A 25,076-nucleotide genomic window follows, 5' to 3' on the forward strand; every position below is an offset into this window, starting at 1 on the left:
GGAAGACTGGTATCTTCCTCTACTTTATATGTGGGACGCCTGGCACAGCATGACTTGCCAAGCAGTGCCATGTCCACACCCGGGATCCTAACCGGCGAACTCCGGGCTGCCAAAGCAGAACGTGCACGCTTAGCCGCTGCGCCACCAGGCTGGCCCCTAAATGAGGATTTTTAATGTTAGTATAGGATTAGAAAAGAGTATATTGGATATCTCAAGGGAATGGAATTGGAAAGCGTTAGGGGTAATTATTAAATTTTAAACCTCTATGGAATGTTCACATTTTTACAATAGCTTATATTACTGTGAAATATGTGTGACAACAGGCTTGCATTTTTATAAAGTTAAACGTATTATTGGTGATATAGTAGAAAATTAGATCAAACAATACTTGTTATTTATCTACGGGTAGAAACAAAAATTTTCATTATTGTAAAGTAAAGGTAAGTTAATCGTAGTATCCCAGACCACCTACTTCCCCTCTTTTGGTATCAGACTCCATTCCTCACACTACAAAGACTGAATTGAGCCAGGCTAGGCCAAACTTAGTACTTCAGGCCCACGGCCTATTAGATGGGTAATGCTATCGGCTATAATGAATAAAGGCAAACGTCAGTGGTTTAACCTATAGAATTTGATTTCTCAATCATATCACATTCCAATGTGGGTATCCCTGGTCAGTGGAGGACTTTTCTCCACACAGAGATTCAGGGAATTAGGCTCCTTCCATAATCCCCAGGGCGTTAAATCCAGCTGGATTTAACTGACAAAAATAGGAAGCGAGGACATGGAGAAGGCATAGCCCTTCATAAACATCTGGCCTAGATGTAATACATGTAATACGCATTATTTTCACTCACTTTCTACTGATGAGAAGAATTCACATATCATTACTTAGACGCAAGGGGACAGCTAGAACAGACATTTCCCAGTGACACCCCTCACTATGTTAGTGGGAGCACGAATTTTGGGGCTGTCACTGCAACGTTCACCAAAGACTTCTCTGGCATTTTATAATTGGAGCTGGCAGAAACTCAGATCATTAAGATGCAAGGTAACCTCTTAAGGAAGTCAGTCTAAAGAATGAAGCCAAAAAACAGATAAGTAGAATTAGATGAGAGAAGAAGTTCCATGACATTCTATTTTTTCTTCTCTGTATTAGTTATCCATTGCTGTGTAATAAATCATCTCCAGACTTAGTTGATGCGGGGTCGGTGAGCCGAGGAGTCGAAAGAAAGATTTCTTAGACTCTCAAGATCTGGCAGTAGTGCTCTTTTATTTAGAGAGTAGAATAGTGTGGAATAGCATGGGGACAGGACCCATGGGCAGTCAGAGCTTCTGCTGCTGCCGCTTCTGCTGCCCCCACTGGCATGGGGACAGAGCCCATGGGCAGGCAGAGCTGCTGCTGCTGCCCCCGCTGGCATGGGGACAGGACCCATGGGCAGGCAGAGCTGGTGCGAGGGGACAGGACCCACGGGCAGTCAGAGCTCCTGCTGCTGCCCCGAGTTGAGGGTTAGGGCTAAATTTAAGGCATAGGTATATGATTCATCTCTTTACAAGACAAAGGAAAGAACATGAGAAAAAAGTTAAAATGGTATCAGTGCAGGTGGGGTCTGGTCATTGGGTGATCCCATGACTTTTAGACAAGAATCAAATCGGATTAAGTAAAGGTTAGAAAGGTTAGATGCCACCACCCTAAACCAGTTACATGAGATTGCCAGACAGCAACCAACTTAAGTTCTTGCCTCTGGCATTGACCAAGAGCCTCTAGAGATAAGACCATCCCCCCCTCTTCCTGGCACAGAGAGGGAGGCATCTTCACAGATAGAGGTTTCCCTTAGAAATGTAAATGTTTCCCAACAAAGGGGCAAACAAATTCCACTCCTTGGAGCCTGAATCTCATCTGTAGTTTTAAAACTAACCAGCCTAAAAATCCTCATCATAAGCCATTTTAAAATTAAGCAGCCTAAAAATCCTCATCATTAGTGACTTAAAACAACATTTATTATCCCACAGTTTCTGTGGATCAAAAATTTGGAAGTAGCTTAGCTGAGTGATTCTAGCTCACAATTCTCATGTAGTTGAAGTTAGATGTCAACAAGGACTGTAGTCATCCGAAGGCTTGACTGGGGCTGGAGGATTGCTTCCAAATGGCTCCATCAGAAAGCTGCAGGTAGGAGGCCTCAGTTCCTCTCTGACTTTTGTCAGGAAGCTTGTTTCTTGCCACTTGGGCCTCTCCATAGTCTGCTTGAGGGTCTTCATGACATGGCAGCTGATTTTCCCTAGAGTGAGTGATCCAAGAGACATGGCAAGGTGGAAATCAAAATGCCTTTTATGACCTAATCTCCCCAAATCACACACTGTCATTCTGCATTATTCTATTCATTAGAAGAAAGTCACATAAAGAATTTATGGACCTATTTTAAAACTACAAAACTGTCCAACAGTTTTGTTTCATAAAACAATACATACCCTATTTTACCTATGCGAGTTCAAACTGGGTTTCTCTTATTTGCAAATCAGACCTTTTACTAACACCGGAATCGAAAGGCATATACAGTAAGAGTATTGTCAGTATCTACCAAAGCTGGTCCTATCTATACCCTAAGATCTAGCAATTCCAAAACCAGGCTGTTTCTACTGAAACTGTGCTAGCCTTTGGTCCAACTTTTGGGCTGTTTCACTGGAACTTGCCTGCCCAGCCTTCGGCCTGACTCCCTTGGGAAAAGCCTGTTCCTTGGCACTGCACTGATCAACCTTCGGTCCAATTCCCTTTGGAACTGAACTGTTCTTTGGAACTGTGCTGATTCAACCTTCAGTCCACTTACTGAAATGGGACTGTTCCATCGTAACTGGCTGGTATTAAGCCTGCAAGCTGTTTAAGCTGTTCAAGCTTTTGAGTTGCAAGCTGTTTGAGCTGTTTAGGCTGTTTGAGAATTATTCTTTTGCTCTAGAAAATAACCTCTAAGAAATGGGATCTCAATTATCTAAATATTTTGAGGGTGCTCCCCCTACAGGGACCCTGGCTGATTTCATGTTTAAAAACCGAGGCCATTCCTCTCGCGCTTTTCTAACCAAATGGACCGATTTAACCAAGAGTAATTTAGAATACCAATGGCCATTATGCGGAACTTTTGAACTCCCCAAACTTACTTTTCTTAAAACCAAATTGGACAACCATAGTTCTAAAATTTCCAAAACTGAACGGAATAACTATTTCAGTTGGTATTTTGAGGCTTCCAAACGTTACCAGGAGTCTAAAATTGCTTCTTTGCAAAATAAGATTTTCAGATTAACTGAGGCAAACAAACAATAAAAGAAACATAATGGCTTCCAAAGCTTCATATTCCTCTTCCCCAGCTTCTTTGTCTCAGGCTTAATTTCCCAAAGATATACTCCAATATTACAAAAACTTAAGATGCTTTCAGAGGAAGCTCTTGATCAAAAGAGGAAAATATGGAAATGAATAAATAGAAACTCATTAAAATGGGATTGGGAGGCCAACAGTGGGAGCTCTTTCACTCTACTTCAATAGCAGAAAACAATAGGAAGAAGAAAGACCTCTTCTTGATCAGCAAGAAGCTCAGCCAATGAAAGACTATCACAACTCAGTTAATGAAAAGCCAGTACACTTTGAACTCTTTGTTTACAATACCCTCCCAACTTCCTCTTCCCCTTAGTGCTTGGAGACTTGCTTGTGGCTCCTCAGGTTTGCAGAGCCTGAATTGCAATTCTTTGCTGATCCCAAATGAACCCATTGCTGCTGGAGGGGAAATAACTGGCTATTTGTTTAAGGTCAACAAAAGCATACCAATTTTTCATTTGTCCAAGTATGGGCATCTAGAGAAAGAAAACAACTACCACATTCTATAATGATCATTTCATAAAAGGATATTTTAACATTAAGAAAAGGTGGCAAACAATTTTTAAAAAGCAAACAATTCTTCCTAGAAAAGAGCAGTGAAAACTTTGACACGGCTCAGGCCCAGCCACCAGTCCCTGAACAGACATTTGTAATGCTGCTTCAAAACTTTTTTCAAGAATCTCCTAAAATCTGACTATTTATAATGCACACTATATCTAATAAGTACTTATTAATATTTTACTATTAAGTAATTCTTTAGTCACCTCATAAACACGTCTATTTCTCTAGGAAGATGGTATATCCTAGAACAAGATTAGTAATGTTAACTTTGTGCAGCTCAGAATGTTAATTATGGCACAATAATCTGTAATAGATCCTCAAAAACGTCTCTGAATAGGTGAGAAAGAGGTAGAAAATACAAATGTTAAGAGTAATGTCACATATTACCTCTACTAGTAAGTAGAAATCTAAGAAACTAATCTGTATATCATAGTTAAATAAAAACAGATTCTGAAGGAAGCTCAACAAACAAAATTCAAACAAACCAAGCTTAAAGAAATCTATCTTAATATAGTGTTTAACATAAATCAGATTTTTTAAGGTATCACAGAATTGCCCTCCTCACTGCAAAGTGTAAATCCACATAACCTCTGAACTGTTCAAAGATCAATGCACTGCTGCTCTCGGGCAATAAAAGCAACGGCTTAAAAGAACCGAATGCGGGTGGTGGGGGGGGGGTGAGAGGTGGGGTGGAGGGATGAGAGATGGGGTGGGGGGGGTGGTGGATTTTCCTCCCAGTTTTGTAACTATGTAAAATTGGTCAAGGCCCTTACATGTAGTGCATGCTCAACTGTTGTTGATGATTAATTTACCTAATGTAAATAAACGAAGAATTACATGATCGAAACTTCCATTCTTTTTATGCAATAATAAAATCTAAGTCCCCTTAGCTAGTTCCTTTAAAACACACTCACCCCACATCTCCACGAGGATTGCCACTGGCTCCCTTTCTCCCAAATAGCAGTGGGCATTTATTTCTAACATAATCTACGCACTCTTACCTCTTAAAACAACTAAATAACAATATATGTCCTATTTTCCCTGGAGAGCACTGGACTTGGAGTCAAAGACCTGCTTTGGTGTTTAGGAACACTATTTGGGAGCGAGGCACTTATCCTCATTGAGCTTCAATTACTTTACTTGCAAAACAAGGATAATAACCTATATCATGAAGTTGCCGTGATAACATTAAAAAAAGAGCGTCAATACCCTTTGCAATTTCCTCCTTTCCTCAAACAGCACTTTGTTCATTTCTGTTTCTTAAAACTTGTCGCGGGGGTGGGGGGGGGGGTGGCCAGTGGTCGAGTTGGTTAAGTTCGCGGCCTCGCTTTAGCTCCACTTCAGCGACCCAGGGTTTCGCGGGTTGGAATCCTGGGCGCAGACATGGAACCACTCATCCAGCCATGCTGAGGCGTGTAGGGGAGGAGGACATTTCCTCTCCCCAAATGGGGGTTCGTCTGGCCGGAGAACGAATTAAATTCACATGAGACAGAATAGCAAGAGAAAATTAAAGCTTTATGAGGAACCATGGCCCGGGGCCTTTCTTCCTGAAGGAAGAAAGGGCACCGAAGAAGTGGGGTGCACAAAGTGGTTATATACCCCCAAACGGGGTGTTTCACATGTGATTGAAATGTCCCTTTTACAACAGTCATGAGGCTGCTCTGTCAGCACAGCGCTTGATGGAAACGGCAGATAGGTCTGCTGTCTCAGTGAGCTTCGCAGGGTGGCAGGTGTGTTGCCTCGGGCTGGGGGGGGGGGGTGTCACAGATGAGCGCTGCAATCGGTTCCCAGCCTAAAGAAAGATGCTTAATCTTTAAGGAGATGCCAACGTTGGGAGGGGGAGGGAAGTCAGTTACAGGAGGTTACCAGACTAGCACAATAAAATGCAGATTTTAAGTCCTTGCCTTTGGTATTGATTACGAGTTTTTAGAGAGAAGGTCATCTCCTTTCTTCTTCCTGGTACAGAGAGGGAGGCAGCTTTTACAGATAGAGATTTACCTTACAAATGTAAATGTGTCCTAAGGAAGGGCACGTTCCATTCCTCAGAGCCTCCTTCCCTGTCCCAGTTTATCAAAAGCAATCAGCCTTAAATAATCCTGATGCCAAAGAGACATATCTTGGGGTGGCCAATTTCAGGTCCCCACAGGCGGCATCCCACATGCCCCAACTAGAAGGACCCACAACTAAAAATACACAGCTGTGTACTAGGGGGCTTTGGGGAGAAAAAGGAAAAATAAAATCTTAAAAAAAAAAAACAAACTTGTGTCATAGCCTTAACTGGAAGCTCCTAGAAAGTAGGGCTCCCTTCCCAACACCCAGGCGGAAGATCAATACATGTTTACTAAATGGAGCACTTCACTTCACCAACGATATGGAATTCTGACGGGTACAAACGTTCCCAATCAACTCACACATAAAGCATAAAGATACTTATAAACTAGGTATCGACCCCCAAATCCTAGATCTCCCTGGAGGGCCGAGGTGACGCAAGCAAGGGAACACCAGGAGATGACGTGAACCAACCCGTGATGTGTTTCCGGCGCGACGCTTTCCCTCCACGCCGGGACTGGGTTGTGGGGGAGGGAGGCGGTTAGTGGGCTTTAGCGCCTTTTTTGGCGGCGGTAGATTTGAAGCGGTTTAAAGGACCGGACCCCAAGAAGAGGAGACCGTACTGGTGCGGGTAGGTGGCGCGAGGCCAGCGTTGTTTCGGTGGCGTCCTTTGCGGCAGTCCCGGGGTACGAGAGCGGGAAGGGCCCGCGAAGAGGGGCGGAGCCGGCGCGATAGGCCGTGCCAGTTAACCGTTTTCCCCTCGAGGTATCGCGGCTGCCTGGTCCCAGAGGGGGCCCCCAAGGACCGCGGCGCAGCCTTTGCAGCTGTTGCAGCTGGAGAACGCTTCCACCCGCGCCTCCGGGGCCTGGGAAACAGTCCTCCCTCTACCAGCCCCCGCCCTCTCCGCTCGGGCGCACACCTCCCTCCCTGACGCATTTTGCCGCACAAGCTGTAATATGGCGGCAGCGACGGCGGCCTGAACTCTGGGGAGCCAGGTGATTTTTGATGCTTCAAAATCGTAGGGCTAAGCACTAATGCGGAGTAGGTGGGAGGATTGGTGGGGAAGGAGGAAGTGTAACCTGACGTCCTGTCAGGTTAGGGTTGGATCCAGTGGCGGGCGAGGAGCCTGGATCACAGGGGTTAAGATTAGACTGAAGACAGGCTTTTCTCCTACTCCGACCTTCTCTCGCAGACGGCGGCGATCGTGCATAGTCAAGTGGCACAGGCCACTTAGTTAAAGCGTTCTGCTAAAACTCAAATTTAGGCCCTTCCTTTCTCATCCCGGAGCTGTCTCCAAGTTCTCTCATGTTTTCGAGGAGTTGCGAGCTGCGCGGGCCTTTTAGGAGGAGGCAATTACTCTTTAGGAGGAAGGTGATGGCTTCGGAGCTCCATATGCCTTGGGGGAAGTGTGCGAATTTGGCTCATCTTTAGTCTCTTAAGAAGCTAAGGCGAGGTCTACGGGAATGGAGAACTCTTAGTCGTTTTGGAAATGTTATAAAAGCGCCGTTTTGTGCATTGATTTTAATTTCTTCCCACAACAGTACTGTCTGTGCAAGACCAGGTTGTTGCAATAGTGATTACAAATACGTCGAAGGAACAACTAAATGTTTTGGAAATTTGGGGGTACGTTAACTTTCAGTAGCTAAAACGAGATAGGGGGGAAATATGTGTGTGTCCGTATGTATTCACGTTTGGCAACGAATGGCCAGTAATTTGCCGGTTCGTAACGGTGATGGGGAGGAGGTGTGTGAACATTTTTGAAATCGTGCCATAAAATCCAGAAAAGGCATAGATATCTACAATGGCTGTCGCTTTCATTCATAGTTTTTCTGTACCCGAAAATTTACCCGTTTTGCCACCACCCTCCTTTTTTTAATTTTAACCATTTGAAATGGGATTATTTCTGTAACAAATTACATACTTCTGTCTTAAACGGAGTTCATTTTACATTGTTTAACATTTTCTTTATGACTCAGGATAATCGGTGCCCTGAGATCCTAGTAGGTCTTCTCTTGTAGTAGGAGTCTGTGCTTTTTGTTTGAATTGCGTTTGCTTTTTAAGATTTTTGTCTTTGCAGGCTGTTGTCAGGGTTGTCTTCCCCTGCTGTCAAGTGTACAAGTATGCAGACATCCTAGGTTAGAAAATTTGGATTTGTTTCTGGCTCAACCATCTTTCTGAACCTCAGTTTCTTCGTCTATAAAATGACATTTTGATTCCAAACTGTCATCAGCTGTGGGCTTCAAAAATAGATATTCAGGTTTGTTAAAATTCTTTGTAAAATCTACTTTAAGTAAGAACTCAGCCGTTACTCCTATGAGTGAAGTGAAGAGCGTATATTACATTTATTGTGACTTATTCAAGTCTGTTAGTTTCTGGTGCTTGTTATTGCGGTCTTGCCAAATAGGTGGTCTCTAAGTAAAGTCTTTGTCCTCTTGATTTTTTGCATATTTTAAATTAGATTTTCAGTCAAGCAGCATCCATTCTTTATTCAAAGGGAAATTGGTAGCCATTTGTGATAGGATGAATTAGTTCTGTTGGTTATCAGGACACCATCTGCAACTTTTTCATTGTTGCTCTTTTAAGAAATACGTATTGATGGTTTTCCTTTATTTTACTAGTAGTATATTTCAACACAATTATAATGTATTATCTATATTTAGTATCCTAATGTACTAAGGTGTCTTACTTATATGCAATAGGAATCCATAGATAATTCATTCAAGTGGTTGGAACGGTTTGTCACAAATCTCTCTGCCACGTTGTGGTATTGCACTTTTTTTTTTTTTGGCTTTAACGTTAGCACCAAGTTTCAGTTTTCATTTGATTTAAGTGTCAATGGTTTTCCCTGGTTTGATGCATATACAGTCTCTATAAGAACACAGTGTGTTTTTATTTCTGTAGGGCAAATCTTGCATCTTGAAATTTATTACAGGCAGTATTATAAATACTTAGAGAAAACTGCTAAAACTGGGACTTTACTGTTAGTGCCAGGCAGGAAATCTTTTGAACTTTGTTTTAGTTTGAGTGCTGATTTAAAATGATCACCAGCCTCTTCTTGAAGTTTAACTACGTCATACTTATGTATAAATATAGGCATCAATTTTTCTATTAAAATGGTTATTTTTGAAACATGAATGATTTCTTAACTCAGTGATTTTTTTTTTTAACTTTTTATTAAGCTTATGATAGTTTTGGGGCTGGCCCCGTGGCCGAGTGGTTAACTTCATGGGCTCCGCTGCAGGCGGCCCAGTGTTTCGTTGGTTCGAATCCTGGGCGTGGACATGGCACTGCTCGTCAAACCACACTGAGGCAGCATCCCACATGCCACAACTAGAAGGACCTACAATGAAGAATATGCAACTGTGTGCTGGGGGGCTTTGGGGAGAAAAAGGAAAAAAATTTTAAAAAATCTTTTAAAAAAAATTGTGATAGTTTACAACCTTGTGAAATTTCAGTTGTACGTTATTGTTAGTCATGTTGTAGGTGCACCACTTCACCCTTTTTGCCCTCCCTGCATCCCCCCTTTCCCCTGGTAACCACCAATCAGTTCTCTTTGTCTGTATGTTTAACTTCCACCTATGAGTGGAGTCATCTGCTTATTTCACTTAACATAATACCTTCAAGGTCTGAACTCATTGCTTTTTTAAAAACGGGGCCAGCCTGGTGGTGCAGTGGTTAAGTTTGCACATTCCACTTCAGTGGCCCAGGGTTTGCTGGTTCTGATCCTGGGTGCTTGTCAAGCCATGCTGTGGCAGGTGTCCCACATATAAATTAGAAGAAGGTAGGCATGGATGTTAGCTCAGGACCAGTCTTCCTCAGCAAAAAAAAAGAAAGAGAGAAGGATTGGCATCAGATGTTAGCTCAGGGCTAATCTTCCTCAAAAAAAAAAAGTGACGCATGTTTGTTTTACATATTATGCTACTGTTAATTACATGTAAACTTTAGTTTAAGGTTTATTCATAATTAAATCATTGCATTTTCGTCAAATGGTGGAAAGTAAAATTAAATAAGCCATTATCAGGAATATTTGTGAATAAGCTAGTTTCTACAGTGAAGCTGTAGCATTCTTTACCAAAAAACTTGCCTTTTTTTCTCTTGTGACCTTGAGCTAGTCACTTCAGCTCTCCAGTCCTCTTGTTCTCAAACTGTAAAATCAGAAGAATGGACTAGATTATCTCTAAGGTTCCTTCAAATTTTAAAAGTCTATAATTGTTTATAATAGTAATTACTGCATTGAATAACATGTTGCTAGGATGGTGTAGGTATATCTCTGGAGACAGTGGGATAAATTATCAGTGTAAGAACTTAGGTAATTGCAGGTACAACATTAAGAATATTAGCAGAGATTTCCCAGTTAGTATATGCCTTTTTAATTCGGTACTAACATAATTGTACTATATTTTTATGTCTCAGATTGTATATGTAAAAAGTATATAATATCCTTATTTAACACTGGACTTGGCAACATGATGGCTTTTCTCTTTTTAAGTATTTTAAAGGATTTAAGAATTTAGAAAGTGCCTATACACTGTTAATCGTGTTTCCACTAGTGCAGTAGTTTATGACTGTAAGAGAACACTAAGGACCTCAGAATGTTAACTTGTTTCTGCTTAGTTCATTAGCAGTCTGGCATTCATAAATGTCTTTAAATGTTTTTGGAGCAATCCATTTTCATTTCTCATTTGATCTCTGTGAACTGCGTTAGGGGATCTGGTGAAGAGGCTGGTGTGAATGTTAGATTGCTTTCTCTGAAAGTAATCTTCAAGATCTGCTATAGTTTTAATTAGTTTAACTTAATATGATTGCACTTAGAAGTGGAAATCTTATGTGAAAATTGTCACCTGTTTTATTAAACTTAAGCACATGAGAACTTCCCATCTTTGTTTCTTGGTCCTGAACTGAAGATGCTCCCTCTTTTAGTGGATTCTGTTTTAGAAAAGACAGAAATGAAAAGAAACACTTTGTTTCTAGAATGCACCCCGACTAGGCAGATCTAGGGAATAGGCTCTGTTTTAGTTGTGGAATGGGCTGAGGTATGTTCACTGGTAGGCTGTGGGAGAATTTACTGACTACAGATACATATTAGCAATACCCCATGTGAGAAGCACACATATAGGGGGAAAGGCACTGAATTGTAATAGAAGAGTCTAGTTCTGCTCATGCCTTGATTAACTAGAATTTTTTTTTTTTTAAAGATTGACACCTGAGCTAACATCTATTGTCAATCTTTTTTTTCCTTCTTCTTTTCTTCTTCTTCTTCCCAAAGCCCCCAGTACATAGTTGTGTATTCTAGTTATAGGTCCTTCTGGTTGTGCTGTGTGGGACCACTGCCCCAGCATGGCCTGATGAGTAGTGCCGTGTCCGTGCCCAGGATCTGAACCAGCGAAACCCTGGGCCACCGATGCGGAGTGTGGGAACTTAACCACTTGGCCATGGGGCTGGCCCCTAATATTTTAAAATTTTATTACATTATATATCTATTACTGACATAGAAAAGTGCCTGTGATATTGTTGATAAACATTTAAAACAACATATTTTAATTGTCTGCTTAGAAAAAAGTAGAATATACACAAAAATATTGGAAGTTATAGCTAAGTGTCAGGATTTAATGCATTTTTGTATGATCTAACTTTTTCAGTGAGTTTATTAGCCTTATTGATTACTTGTTTAAAAAGTATGTCCGTTGTGAATAAAGTAGATGAAATTAAGTGTTGTATACTCAAATTTCTGAAGTGACTCAGGCAAGTGAGATGAGTGCATGAGGTCATGTAGATAACCAATGGTAACAACTGATAGGCAGTAGTGGAAACTAGGTCAAACTGGAACACGTATATATACCTCATCTAATGGAGGCAGACTATACTGAATGTTGAACAGGAATGGGGTATGTTGCTAGATACGGTAATTTTTTTTAAAGAAAAATTCATATTTGGATTTTATAGAAATAGCTGCAACTCATTCAGATGAAACAAATTTGCAGCAGACTACTACTCTGAAAGCTTTCATTAGATACTATTCTTGGAAAATTCGTGAATTATTGAAAATTGCATAGGCTTGATTTATCTCTGACTTTTATTTTTGGTATCTGTTAGCATTGTTTTCTCTTTACTTTTTCTTGAGAAAATGAAATATTGACCAGCTGTTTGTCTTGTGTTTGATTTTAGTATTATTGAGCAATATCAGGAAATCATAATTATGGAGGAAATACTACGTCCCATTTCTGATGAGATAAAATTTGATTTCAGTAATGTTAGAGACATAGTATTGAGCCATCTTTTGTGTCAGCATTGTTGTTCATTAGCTATTAATGTTATTGCATTTACATACTCAAGATTTGCATAGTACTTTTAATAATAATTTGCTGTCTTTTATCTTTCTTGAATTTAAGGCATATTTGATTTGTCATTTCAGGAAAACTAATCTATTTCTATGAAAAGTATCCTTTTCAGGTATACGTTGTATAACCTAAATATAGATAGTAACCACTTAACACACATGTACGTTATCATCTTAGAAGATTGTATGTACATTTTCTTTTTATTATGAAATTTTTCTTTATATAGCAATTCTATTTATGAAAGAAAAGTGGAAGTAGTACAGTGAGGCAAAAACCCTCTTCTGTCTTACAACCAAACACAATAAATGATTATTTCCTTTCAGTCTTTTTTTTTCTTTTTGTAAATCCTTGAATTTGAGGGTTAGTAGTTTATATGATTATAATGATATAGCATATACTGTTTACTTTTACTTTTAACAAATTATGAGCATTTTTCAAATTATTGATCTTTGTAAGCATTGCTTTAACAGCTGTAACATTTTTTTGTTCAACCAGAGGCCATAATTTAACCATTTTTTGTTTTATTGACTAGTTTGCTTTTGATTATGTGTTACTAAAAATATATATATGTATCTAAATGATCATCACAGTAAGTCTAGTCAACATACATCACCTCACATTGTTACAGTTTTTTTTCTTTTGATGAGAACTTTTAAGATTTTCTGTCTTAGCAACTTCAAATATACAGTACAGTATTATGAACTAGTCACCATGATGTACATTACATCCTCAGGACTTTATGAGTTCAGGGTGTTTGTTTTTTAAGATTCCACATGTAAGTGATATCATATGGTATTTGTCTTTCTCTGACTTATTTCACTTAGCATAATGCCCCCAAGGTCCATCCATGTTGTCACAAGTAGTAGGATATCCTCCTTTTTTATGGCTGAATAATATTCCATTTTGTGATATGTGGTGGGCTGTGTGTGTGTGTATGTCAGTCACATTTTCTTTATCCATTCATCCATTGATGGACATTTAGATTGTTTCCATGTCTTGACTGTTGTAAATAATGCTGCATAATTTATAATCAATGTTAATGTTTTGGTGTAAATCCTACCTTTTTTCTTTCTGTTTTATTGAGATATAATTGACATACAGCACTGCATACATCTCAAGTGTACAGCTTAATGATTTGACTTACATACATCGTGAAATGATTACCACAATAAGTTTAGTTAACATCCATCATCTCATATAGATGTCAGGGAAAATAATGTTTTTTTCCCTGTGATGAAAACTTTTAGGATGTATTCTCTTAGCAACTTTCAGATATACCATATGGCAATGTTAACTATAGTCATCTCGTTGTGCGTTACATCCCCTGTACTTATTTATCTTATAACTGGAGGTTTATGCCTTTTGACTACCTTCATTCAATTCCTCCTCCCCCTAACCTCAGCCTCTGGTAACCATGAGTCTGATCTCTTTTTTTTTTTTTTTTTTTTTAAAGATTTTATTTTTTTCTTTTTCTCCCCAAAGCCCTCCGGTACATAGTTGTGTATTCTTCGTTGGTCTTCTAGTTGTGGCATGTGGGACGCTGCCTCAGCGTGGTCTGATGAGCAGTGCCATGTCCGCGCCCAGGATTCGAACCAACGAAACACTGGGCCGCCTGCAGCGGAGCGCGCGAACTTAACCACTCGGCCACGGGGCCAGCCCCCGAGTCTGATCTCTTTCTATGAGTTAGGGTTTTTTTTTTTTTAGATTGCACATATAACTGAGATCATACAGTATTTGTCTTTCTCTGTCTGACTTATTTCACTTAGCTTAATGCCACAACCTCCATTGATATTGTCACAAATGGCAGGATTTCCTTCCTTTTTTTGGCTGAATAGTATTCCATTGTGTATGTGTGTATCTATCTATCTATCTATCTATCTATATGTATGTCACATTTTCTCTGTCCATTCGTCTATTGTTAGACTCTTAGATTGTCTCCATATCTTGGCTATTGTAAATAATACTACAACAAACATAGTACAGTTATCTCTTCAACATAGTGAGTTAATTTCCTATCTTTTTATTTATTTATTTTTAATTTTTTTATTCTTTTTTTTTTTTTTTTTTTTGAGGAATATCAGCCCTGAGCTATCATCTGCCACCAATCCTCCTCTGTTTTTGCTGAGGAAGACTGGCCCTGAGCTAACATCTGTGCCCATCTTCCTCTACTTTATATGTGGGACACCTGCCACAGCATGGCTTGGCAAGCAGTGTGTAGATCCGCACCCGGGATCCAAACTGGCGAAACTCAGGCTGCTGAAGCAGAACTGGCAAACTTAACTGCTGTGACACCAGGCTGGCCCCTCATTTCCTATCTTTTTAAAATGTGCATCTGATTTGTAAAATTGGGATCTTATAGACAGTACTTACCAATGTGCTTTTTTCGTTGAGTATATTATGAATATCCTTTTCATCCATGAGTAGTCTTTGATAATTTTTCTTTTTCAGTTTTATTAATTTTTAGAATTTTTAATAATAATGTAGTCATGTGGTATAAAACTGAAAAGTGTAGAAGGTTATACAGTAAACAAATCTTCTTACGCAACTTCCCCAGCTACCCATTTCTTCTCCCGCCAGATGCCTCTGTATTAGACAAGCAAACACATGCTCTTTTTACTTTTCACATCTTTTAAAAATATACAAAAAGGGGCCGGCCAGGTGGCGCAGTGGTTAAGTTCGCACATTCCGCTTCGGCAGCCTGGGCTTCACCGGTTCGGATCCCAAGTGTAGACATGGCACTGCTTGTCAAGCTGTGCTGTCATAGGTGTCTTACATATAAAGTAGAGGAAGATGGGCAGGGATGTTAGCTCAGGGCCAGTCTTCCTCACCAAAAAGAGGATTGGCGGCAGATGTTAGCTCAGGGCTAATCTTCCTCAAAAAAGAAAAAGAAAGAAAGAAAGCATATCATACACATTTCTATATCTTGCCCTTTTTTTCAACTTAATGAAGTGTTTTAGAAATAGTAGTACATGAACCGCTTCCTTATTCTTTTTTGTACATTGTATGGATGTAATATGTAACCTAGCCCTCCTTTATGGACATTTAGGTTTACAGTCTTCTAACTACTATAAACAATGGTGCCTTGAATAACCTTCTACATACCTTATTTTGCAAATGGATAAGATATATATAAAATAAATTCCTACAAGAGGGGTTACTGAGTCCAAGAGTATTTAATGCATTTGTAATATTGTGTGTTGTCAGATTGACAAAGGATTGCATCAGTTTACCCTTTTACTAGCAACAACAGTGTATGAGAAGATCAATATGTATATATATTTTTTGTCAATATAATAGGGAAAAAATGTTATCTTTGTAATTTTAACATGTAAGAATATGATTTCCAATGGCTAGATGAATACCAACCATTTCATGAGAGTATCACTTAATCAATTTCTATTACTGTATGGCTGTTTTTTTATTTACTGTTATAAAAACTGCTGTAGTGACAGTATATATGAACTTTTTATACTTAAAATCCTTTTAACCATATAATAGTGGTATCTTTTTTCATTTAACAAACATTTTTTTCCATGTTACATATAAAAATCTGTATTTTCCTAGGCAGTGTAATAGTCCATCATATGAACATTTCCTAATTTACTTAACTGTTGTTTTGAACACCTAGGTTGTCTCTAATTACTCACTATTATAAAACCAAAACCAAATAATATTTTATTTAAAATGGTTACTTTTAGAGAGATTCCAAGAGATGAATTACTAAAGTGTTAAGGGTTAGAATGAATATGAATATATTCAGAGTTCTTGGTCTGTAATGCCAAGTTGCTTAGCAAAATTGTTCATGCTGTTTATATTTTTAATTTTACTTTTTGTGAATTGTCTATATTCCTTTGGGTGGCCTTTGTGCTTTTAGTTGTTAGGTACATGGACCCTATAGTAGTGGCTCCCAAAGGTAGGGGTGGAGGGACAGTGAGATGTTTTTTTGGTTGTCACATGGACTGATACAGTCAGGACCAAGGGTGCTTAATGTTCTGCAAAGAGTATGGCGGTCCTATTCAGCAAAGAATTGTCCTAGTGCACCCATGCCTAAGCACTATACTGCAGTAAGAAAATGTATACATCATGTTTGTTGAAAATATTTTCTTCAATTTCCTGCTTTCTAATTTCTCTTTGATAAATAGAAATAATAAATTCTTTCATGAGGAGATCAAAATTGTTTATCTCCATTATTTATTTAATTATTAGTGAACATGAAAAGTTTACTGATATCTAGAGGGTAGATAGATATTCACAGGTGTTTCCTGTTTTCCAGTTGTAGGGGTGCACAGTTTTGTGAGAAGAAAAATGATTCTCTAAGATCTTCTCAACTTAAATGTTAAACAGCAGTAGTTATCATGAAAGTGAGACACTTAAAAAATATATTAAGGGCCGGCCCGGTGGCACAGGGGTTAAGTTTGCACGTTGCACTTCTCAGCGACCCAGGGTTCACCGGTTTGGATCCTGGGTGTGGACATGGCATCGCTTGGCAAAAGCCATGCTGTAGTAGGCGTCCCACATATAAAGTAGAGGAAGATGGTTATGGATGTTAGCTCAGGGCCAGTCTTCCTCAGCAAAAAGAGGAGGATTGGCAGTAGTAAGCTCAGGGCTAATATTCCCAAAAAAAAAAAAAATATAGATTGACTTGTGTGCTCTTTTGAAGAGTTTCTTTTACAGGTCTGTATTTGTTGTAGACAACTTGGGAAATGAAAAAACTAAAATCAAAAATCACCCATGAGGCCTGGCCCCGTGGCTGAGTGGTTAAGTTCTCTTGCTCCACTGCAGGCGGCCCAGGGTTTTGTCGGTTCAAATCCTGGGCACGGACATGGCACCACTCATCGAGTCATGCTGAGATGGTGTCTCACATACCACAACTGGAAGGACCCACAACTAAGAATATACAACTATGTACCTGGGGGCTTTGGTGAGAAAAAGGAAAAAAATAAAATCTTTGAAAAAAAACTCACCCATGAGCTGGGCTTGATGGCGTAGTGGTTAAAGTTTGGACAGTCTGCTTTGGCAGCCCAGGTTCAGTTCCTGGGCATGGAACCACACCACCCGTCTGTCAGTAGCCATGCTGTGGTGGCAGCTCACATAGAAGAATTAGAAGGACTTATAGCTAGAATATACAACTATGTACTGTGGCTTTGGGGAGACAAAAAAAAAAGTCACCTGTCACCCTTTCACTTAGAGATAGACTTTTAACATTTTTGTGTATTTCCTACTACTTTATTTTACTATGCAGGTATAGCTTTAAATTTTATTAATTTTCAATTGAGAAACTAATACATGAATATATTCTCATTGCAAAAATTCAAACTTTATAGTAAAACTAAAGACCCCCATTGACTTCCATCCCTACTCCCAGTCTCCTCTGCAGAGTACCATTAGGAATTTTTGTATGGATCTCTTAAGACCTTTCTCTTTATCTGTAGAAACAAAGTATTATTTTAGGGTGTAAATAGAATACTTAATGTGCAACTGTCTTTTTTTTTTTTTTTTTTTTTGAGGAAGATTAGCTCTGAACTAACATCTGCTGCCAATGCTCCTCTTTTTGCTGAGGGAGACTGGCCCTGAGCTAACATCCATGCCCATCTTCCTCTACTTTATATGTGGGACGCCTACCACAGCGTGGCTTGCCAGGCGGGACCATGTCTGCACCCAGGAGCCCAGCCAGTGAACTGCGGGCCTCCAAAGTGGAACGTGTGAACTTAACCACTGCACCACCAGGCCAGCCTATACAACTGGCTTTTTAAAAAAGTTTTTCAACAAAATAGATTTTTCGGATAGTGTATGTAAAGACTTTTCAAACTGCTGTATAATATTAAATAGCATGTATATACCATAATTTGTTCAGCTGTTCTTTCATCATGGGACATTTTGGGTGTTTCCTTTTTGTTGTTGTTATTACAGTGTTGCAAAAAAGTATTCTCACGCATGCCTATCCTTTCGTGTATAATTAATTCATTTATTAAAATTGGTTTCCTGCCATAGCCAAGCACTGGTTGAGGCACTAAGAATTAAGAGGGAAGCAAGAAGATCTGTCCTATCATGGAGCTTATCCTCTAGAAAAAGGAATAGATAGAAAAACTTGAATTTATAATAAAATAACAAGTAGCAGTAGATGCTGGGAAGAAAAATAAAGCAGTGTAAGGGGATATAAGTGTTGGAGGACAGGGGCTGCTCCTTTCAATATACTAGTGAGGGATGGTTTCTGTGAGGAGGTGATACTTGAGCAGTGATTTAAATTAAGTGAGGGAATGAACCATGTGAAGATCTGAGGTGAGAGCATTCGATACAGAGGGAGCAGCAAATTTAAAAGACCTAACAAGGGAATAGGCCTCGGGATGTTTGAAGAGCAGGAACACCAGTGTGGCTGAAGCAAAGTTGAGGAGAATGTGAAATGAAGTTGTAGAAGTCAGCGGGCGCTAAAGTATTTAGAGCCATGCTGTTCAGTACAATAGCCATGAGCCACAGATGGTTATTTATTGAGCACTTGGAATATGACTAGTCTGATTTGATAAACACTGGATTTCTAAAACTTAGTACCAAAAAAAGAATGTGAAATAGCTCATTAATAACATTTTTTGTTGATTATATGTTGAAATAATATTTTGGACATACTGAGTTAAATAACAGATATTATTAAAATTAACCTATTTTTATTTTTTAAAATGTGGCTACTAAAAAACTTAAAACTACGTATGTGTCTCATTTCTATTGGACCGTGCTAGTTTACAATCTTAAAATCCATGGTAAGACATTTTGATTAAATGTGATAGTAAGACATTGGAAAATACTAGGCAGAGGAATGATGTGATAAGGTTTGAGCTCTTTTTTTTTCTTTTCCCCAAAGATTGGCACCTGGGCTAACAATAGTTGCCAATCTTTTTTTTTTCTTTTTCTGCTTTATCTCCCCAAACCCCCCCTGTACACAGTTGTATATCTTAGTTGCACGTCCTTCTAGTTGTGGAATGTGGGACACCGCCTCAAGGTGGCCTGATGAGCGGTGCCATGTCTGTGCCCAGGATCCGAACCCTGGGCCACAGCAGCGAAGCGCGCGAACTTAACCACTCGGCCACAGAGCCGGCCCCTGAGCTCTTAAAGAATCACTCCATTCTGATTGTTCTGTGAGGAATAGACAGTACAGCGGCCAGTCAGTGGCATAGTGGTTGGGTTCACACGCTCTGCTTCGGCAGCCTGGGGTTTACAGGTTTGCATCCTGGCTGTGGACCTACACATCTCTCATCAAGCCATGATGAGGCGCCATCCCGTATACAAAAGGGAGGAAGATTGGCACAGATGTTAGCTCAGTGACAATCTTCCTCAAGCAAAAAGAGGAAGATTGGCAGGAGATGTTAGCTCAGGGCCAATCCTCCTCACCAAAAAAAAAAGTACAGGACTAAGAGTAAAAGAAGAGAAACCAGCTAGGAGCCTATTGCAGTGGTCCAGATAAGAAATGATAGGGGTAAAGATAGAGCATTTGGGATAATTTTTGAAAGTAGTATAAAACTAACTTTCTAATGGCTTGGATAATGGGCTATAAAGGAGAGTGGACCCAAAGGTGGACTCCAAGTTTTCTGCCTTAGCTGCTGGGTTGGACAGTGATAATGTTTACTGAGTTTTGAGAGATTTGGGGTAGAGAAATAGAGTTTTGTTTTAGTTATTACTTTTAATACAGTAAACTTTTATTGAAATATAACATAGCATACCAAAAAGTACAGTAGTCCCCCCTTATCCGTGGGGGATACATTCCAAGACTCCCACTGGATGCCTGAAATCTCAGATAATACCAACCTCTGTATATACTTTTTTCCTATACGTACATACGTATGATAAAGTTTAATTTATAAATTAGGCACAGTAAGAGATTAACAGCAATAACTAATAATAAATTTGGCTTTGGGGCCATTATTAACTAAAATAAGGGTTACTTGAACACAGACACTGTGATACTGCAACAGTTGATCTGGTAACCAAGAGGGCTACTAAGTGACTAATGGGCAAATAGACACTGCGGATATGCTGGACAGTGAAACGATTCACATCCTGGGTGGAACAAAGAGGGATGGCTGAGATTTCATTACTCAGAATGGCGCCCAATTTAAAACTTATAAAGTGTTTATTTCTGGAATTTTCCATTTTATATTTTTGGACCACGATTGACCTCAGGTAACTGAAACCACAGAAAGCAGACCTGGGAGTCAGTGGGGACTACTGTAGACAAATTCTAAGTGTAGCTTGACGTTTTCCCAAAGTGGACTTACTCATGTAAGCAGTGCTCAGATCAAAAAACAACCTCTATCCTAATAGCTCCCACTTGTGCTCCTAATGGCATAAATTAATGGTGGTGTTCATTGCAATTTCAAAGTCCCAGACTATAGGATTGTTTACATTGTCCCTTAGAATTGAGAAAGTTGGAAATTCGTCAGATTGTGTCTGAAAGTTGAAGAGTAATTAGGGACTTTTCTGAGCTCATAACTTTTGCTTGGTCTTCAAATTTAGGTTGTTTTCAAGACACTGTATGTAGGAAATTAACTGTGATCCTAAACAGTTGGGTATGTTTGAGGCAATACCATACTCATTTGTAAAAATAGAAATCTCCACCTGGGATATTGTAGTTAAACAAATAGCTGTAGAAGTTTTTTGGAGGAAAATAAATCATTAAACTTCCTCTATTCCAAAAAGTAGAGAATTTAAGAGGGCCTACAAAAATTATTTAAGAGATAAAGGATAATATCTGAGGTACTGAGGAGTAATTTAATGTTTTTCTTAAGATTGGATAGTTCCCTCAGATTTATGGATTTCACGTATTCTCAGTTTCACATGTGTAGGAATTGGAATTCTATACAAGTAAAAATGCAACAAACTTAGCAGGATATGAAAATTGCTGAATTTTTTGTTTGTTTGTTTTTAGGGCGTTTAACTTCCTAAAGTTATAGTCTACTGAAGGATTGAAAATACCTTTTTTGCTTTGTTTCATGTGAAACAAATTCTAATATCCATTATATCTGTTAGAAATAAAAAAATGGAGGAAGATATGAGAAAATGGTATTTTTCAAATTATTGGTAATTTGGGCAAAGGAGTTGGTAATTTGGGCAGAGTCTTCCTTTATTTTGTTGAGTGTTCTGATTTGTGGTTTGTGGGGTGTCTAAAATTGATAAGGGCTGGTGATAGATACATGAACCCACATGTGTGATAAAATTGTGTAGAACTAAATAAATGCACAGAAATGAGTCGAGTAAAACTGGAGGAAGGTGAATAGGATGAGTGGATTGTATCAGCATTGTTAGCCTTTTTTATGCTATGGGTGTGCTATTATGCTACAGTTTTTTAAAATGTTACCATTGGAGGAAACTGGGTAAAGTGTACACATTTTTCTTTTTAAAATTCCACCATTTTAATCAAAACTCTCATTTTTGTTTTCTAGGAGTGAAAGGATTGGATCAATTTGTCCCTGATTTTTTTGTCTTTAAAGGTAATCTTCCTGTTGAGTTCACCAGTCGTACAGACTTAATGCAGTTTTCTGTTTGGGGTGGCAATCTACATTTAGTTGTTAAAAGAGAAATTTTATTGTATGATGGCTGAGCCTTTTCTTTTTGAATTACCTCACAAAATGCAGTCTAATCTCTAAAAGAAAATAATTTGATTTATGTCATGGAAGTATATATCACAGCAAATTCAAACTACATTTCTGGTTTATGCTCCACAGAATTTTTTTTTTTTTCCAGAAATTTATGAAAATCTCTGCTCTTTTAGGTGTTTGTCTGAAACTGTGTTTTACTCCTAGGTTGAAGTATTGGAGCCATGGGAATAAAGGTTCAGCGTCCAAGATGTTTTTTTGACATCGCCATTAATAATCAACCTGGTAAGAAAATTAATGTTCCTATTTAACATTTATAAATGAGTACTTAATATTTTGAATTAGTAGAGAAGTTTAAACCAACTACCTTCTTTTTCAGCTGGAAGAGTTGTGTTTGAATTATTTTCTGATGTGTGCCCCAAAACATGCGAGAACTTCCGTTGTCTTTGTACAGGTTTGTTGACATTTTCAGTTGCCCTAATTGTAGTCTCATTTAACTATGGCTTGCTTTAATTTTTTATTTAACATATTTTAGATTTCTTCATGCATATTACTTCCTTCTCTTAACATGCAGATTATGCAGCATTGACTACAATGTGAAAGTAATTCTTAGAAATATTAGTTGTAATGAGACTTTTATCTGAGATTGATGTCTACATTTCTACACTCTCCAGAAAACTATGGGTGATTTTAAAATTAATTTTTAAAAAAATTCCTGAGGGGAGTGAAAATTTTATTTAAAGAAGTCTTTACAGTTCAAGAGAGGTATATTTTACAAAGCAAAAGCTTTCATTAATTTTGCTTTAATAGTACTTCCTGGATTTCCTTTCTACTAAATGGCCTACTAATTTTTCTTCTCTGTAGGTGAAAAGGGGACAGGGAAATCAACTCAGAAGCCATTACATTATAAGAGTTGTCTCTTTCACAGAGTTGTCAAAGATTTTATGGTTCAAGGTGGTGACTTCAGTGAAGGTAAGACTTTGATTCCCACAAAAGAAAATCGTATATTTCTATTCTTTGTTAAATATCATAGATCTCAGAGTTAAACAAATCTTTACGAATGCTAGTCTAGTTTTCTTCTCACTCCGCTTAGTCTTCGGTCAAGCGATTAGGAGTTCTCATGGAAACAGATTAAAGAAAGAAGCACAAAGGAAATAATTCCACCTTCGATGCATGAATTAATTTCGGAAATTTGCTTCTGAATAAAAAACAAAAAAACACTGTATTCATCTCTTAGCAGTGTATGTGTTTGATTTTCTCTCAATTGGTAATCCTTAACTATGATATAGTTTTTACCCATCCTTTTTTATTGTAAAAACTTCAAAACTATTATCAAAGACGCTTTGAAAAAATAACAGTAATTTTTGTCTTCTACCTGCATGATCATTAGAATCTGAACATTCTTTTTTACACCCTTTGCTGCATTCTTACTATTCTATCACGGGGGAAAGAAAGTAATTTGACTTTAAATTAATATATTTATGAAGTGCTGTGACCCTTTGAGTATTGATTTGTAGTCATTCGAGCACCTACCTTGTTACAAGCATTTTGTTTAGGTAGCACCTTAAAGGAGCTTACTGTCTTGAGAGTTCTAAGAGTCCATGTTTTTCATTCTTAGGAAATGGTCGAGGAGGGGAATCTATTTATGGAGGATTTTTTGAAGGTAAGAATGTTCGCATTTAAATTGTGTTTTTAATGTTTTCTATTTTATTCATTTGATTTTTCTCTGTTGAACAGATAAGGCTATTCATTAAACAGTATACTAATATCCAACTACCTTCAGCTAATCGGGAGGTTAATTTTTTTGTGAAAGATTTTATGTGATAGACTTTATAGAGGTAGGATTTTTTTGTGTTTAGGACACTTGTACATCATATATGAAGAGTTTCAATGATCTATAATAAACTCTTAGCATTATAGTACTAGAATAGGAACTTCCATAGCTTGATCTTAATCTTTATTAAAAGAGATTCAGCAGTATTTCTTAGTAACGGTATCCACAGTTTTAGTCCATTTTTCTATGAGGATTTTTTAAAAATCTCTTTGATACTCTGTTTGGCTATAGTAATGTTTTTCCCAAATTTAAGTTTTTTCTCTGGAATTTTTTTTTTTTTGAGAAAGATTAGCTGTGAGCTAACATCTGCTGCCAGTCCTTCTCTTTTTGCTGAGCAAGACTGGCCCTGAGCTAACATCCATGCCCATCTTCCTCTGCTTTATATGTGGGACGCCTACCACAGCATGGCTTGACAAGCGGTGCCTAGGTCCACACCTGGGATCCAAACTGGCAAACCCTGGGCTGCTGAAGCGGAATGTGCAAACTTAACTGCTGCACCACCAGGCTGGCCCCTCTCTGGAATTTTTTATTGATGTGAAGATTATTTGAAAGACCATAAACATATGAATGTCGACATAATTTCGTATTTCCCACCTTTTACTTTTGGGATTCAGTGAAATTTTGTCTCACATTCCACTTGCTTTGTTCTCATATTCGAATCCAAGATTGGAAGGCAAGCTGCTCTCTTTGCAGTAAGTGACACTGTGATCAAGATTGTTAACGAGTGCCTCTCTGTGCTCAGAAGATTATATGTGCTTTTTTTGTGGTCAGAAATGAAACACATGAAATATTTGGATGCTTTCTCCTGCTTTTTTTTTTTCAGTTGAGTTCATAATAGTTTACATCATTGTGAGATTTCAGTTGTACATTATTTCTTGACTGCAATCATATAAGTGCTCCCCTTCACCCCCTCTCCTCACCCCCCACTCCCCTTCCCCTGGTAACCACTGAACTGTTCTCTTTGTCCATGTGTTTGTTTATATTCCACATAGGAGTGAAATCATACAGTGTTTGTCTTTCTCAGTCTGCTTTATTTCGCTTAGCATAATTCCCTCTAGGTCCATCCATGTTCTGGCAGATGGGATGATTTTTGTCTTTTTTTTTTTTTTTAAGATTTTATTTTTTCCTTTTTCTCCCCAAAGCCCCCCAGTACATAGTTGTATATTCTTCGTTGTGGATCCTTCTAGTTGTAGCATGTGGGACGCTGCCTCAGCGTGGTTTGATGAGCAGTGCCATGTCCGTGCCCAGGATTCGAACCAACAAAACACTGGGCCGCCTGCAGCGGAGCGCACAGACTTAACCACTCGGCCACGGGGCCAGCCCCTGATTTTTGTCTTTTTTTATGGCTGAAT

At 38.6% G+C, this 25,076-nt stretch overlaps 1 protein-coding gene across 2 annotated transcripts in view; it reads left to right on the plus strand.

Annotated features, from left to right (window-relative positions):
- Positions 1-6,303: 6,303 nt before the first annotated feature.
- The window catches only part of PPIG (peptidylprolyl isomerase G), a 40,366-nt gene continuing 21,593 nt past the window's right edge, over positions 6,304-25,076 (plus strand). Inside the window, exons 1-6 of one of the 2 annotated variants that reach the window (XM_008525175.2) lie at positions 6,304-6,602; positions 21,738-21,785; positions 22,098-22,175; positions 22,270-22,344; positions 22,755-22,862; positions 23,509-23,553. In XM_008525175.2, coding sequence (XP_008523397.1) covers positions 22,115-22,175; positions 22,270-22,344; positions 22,755-22,862; positions 23,509-23,553 — 289 coding nt within the window. In that variant the 5' untranslated portion in view covers positions 6,304-6,602; positions 21,738-21,785; positions 22,098-22,114. Of the gene's footprint in view, positions 6,603-6,643; positions 6,967-21,737; positions 21,786-22,097; positions 22,176-22,269; positions 22,345-22,754; positions 22,863-23,508; positions 23,554-25,076 lie in introns of those variants that run through there. The other variant, XM_008525176.2, reaches the window with a different exon arrangement.

The sequence above is a fragment of the Equus przewalskii genome, chromosome 17 (assembly GCF_037783145.1).
Source record: "Equus przewalskii isolate Varuska chromosome 17, EquPr2, whole genome shotgun sequence".
Classification (NCBI taxonomy): domain Eukaryota; kingdom Metazoa; phylum Chordata; class Mammalia; order Perissodactyla; family Equidae; genus Equus; species Equus przewalskii.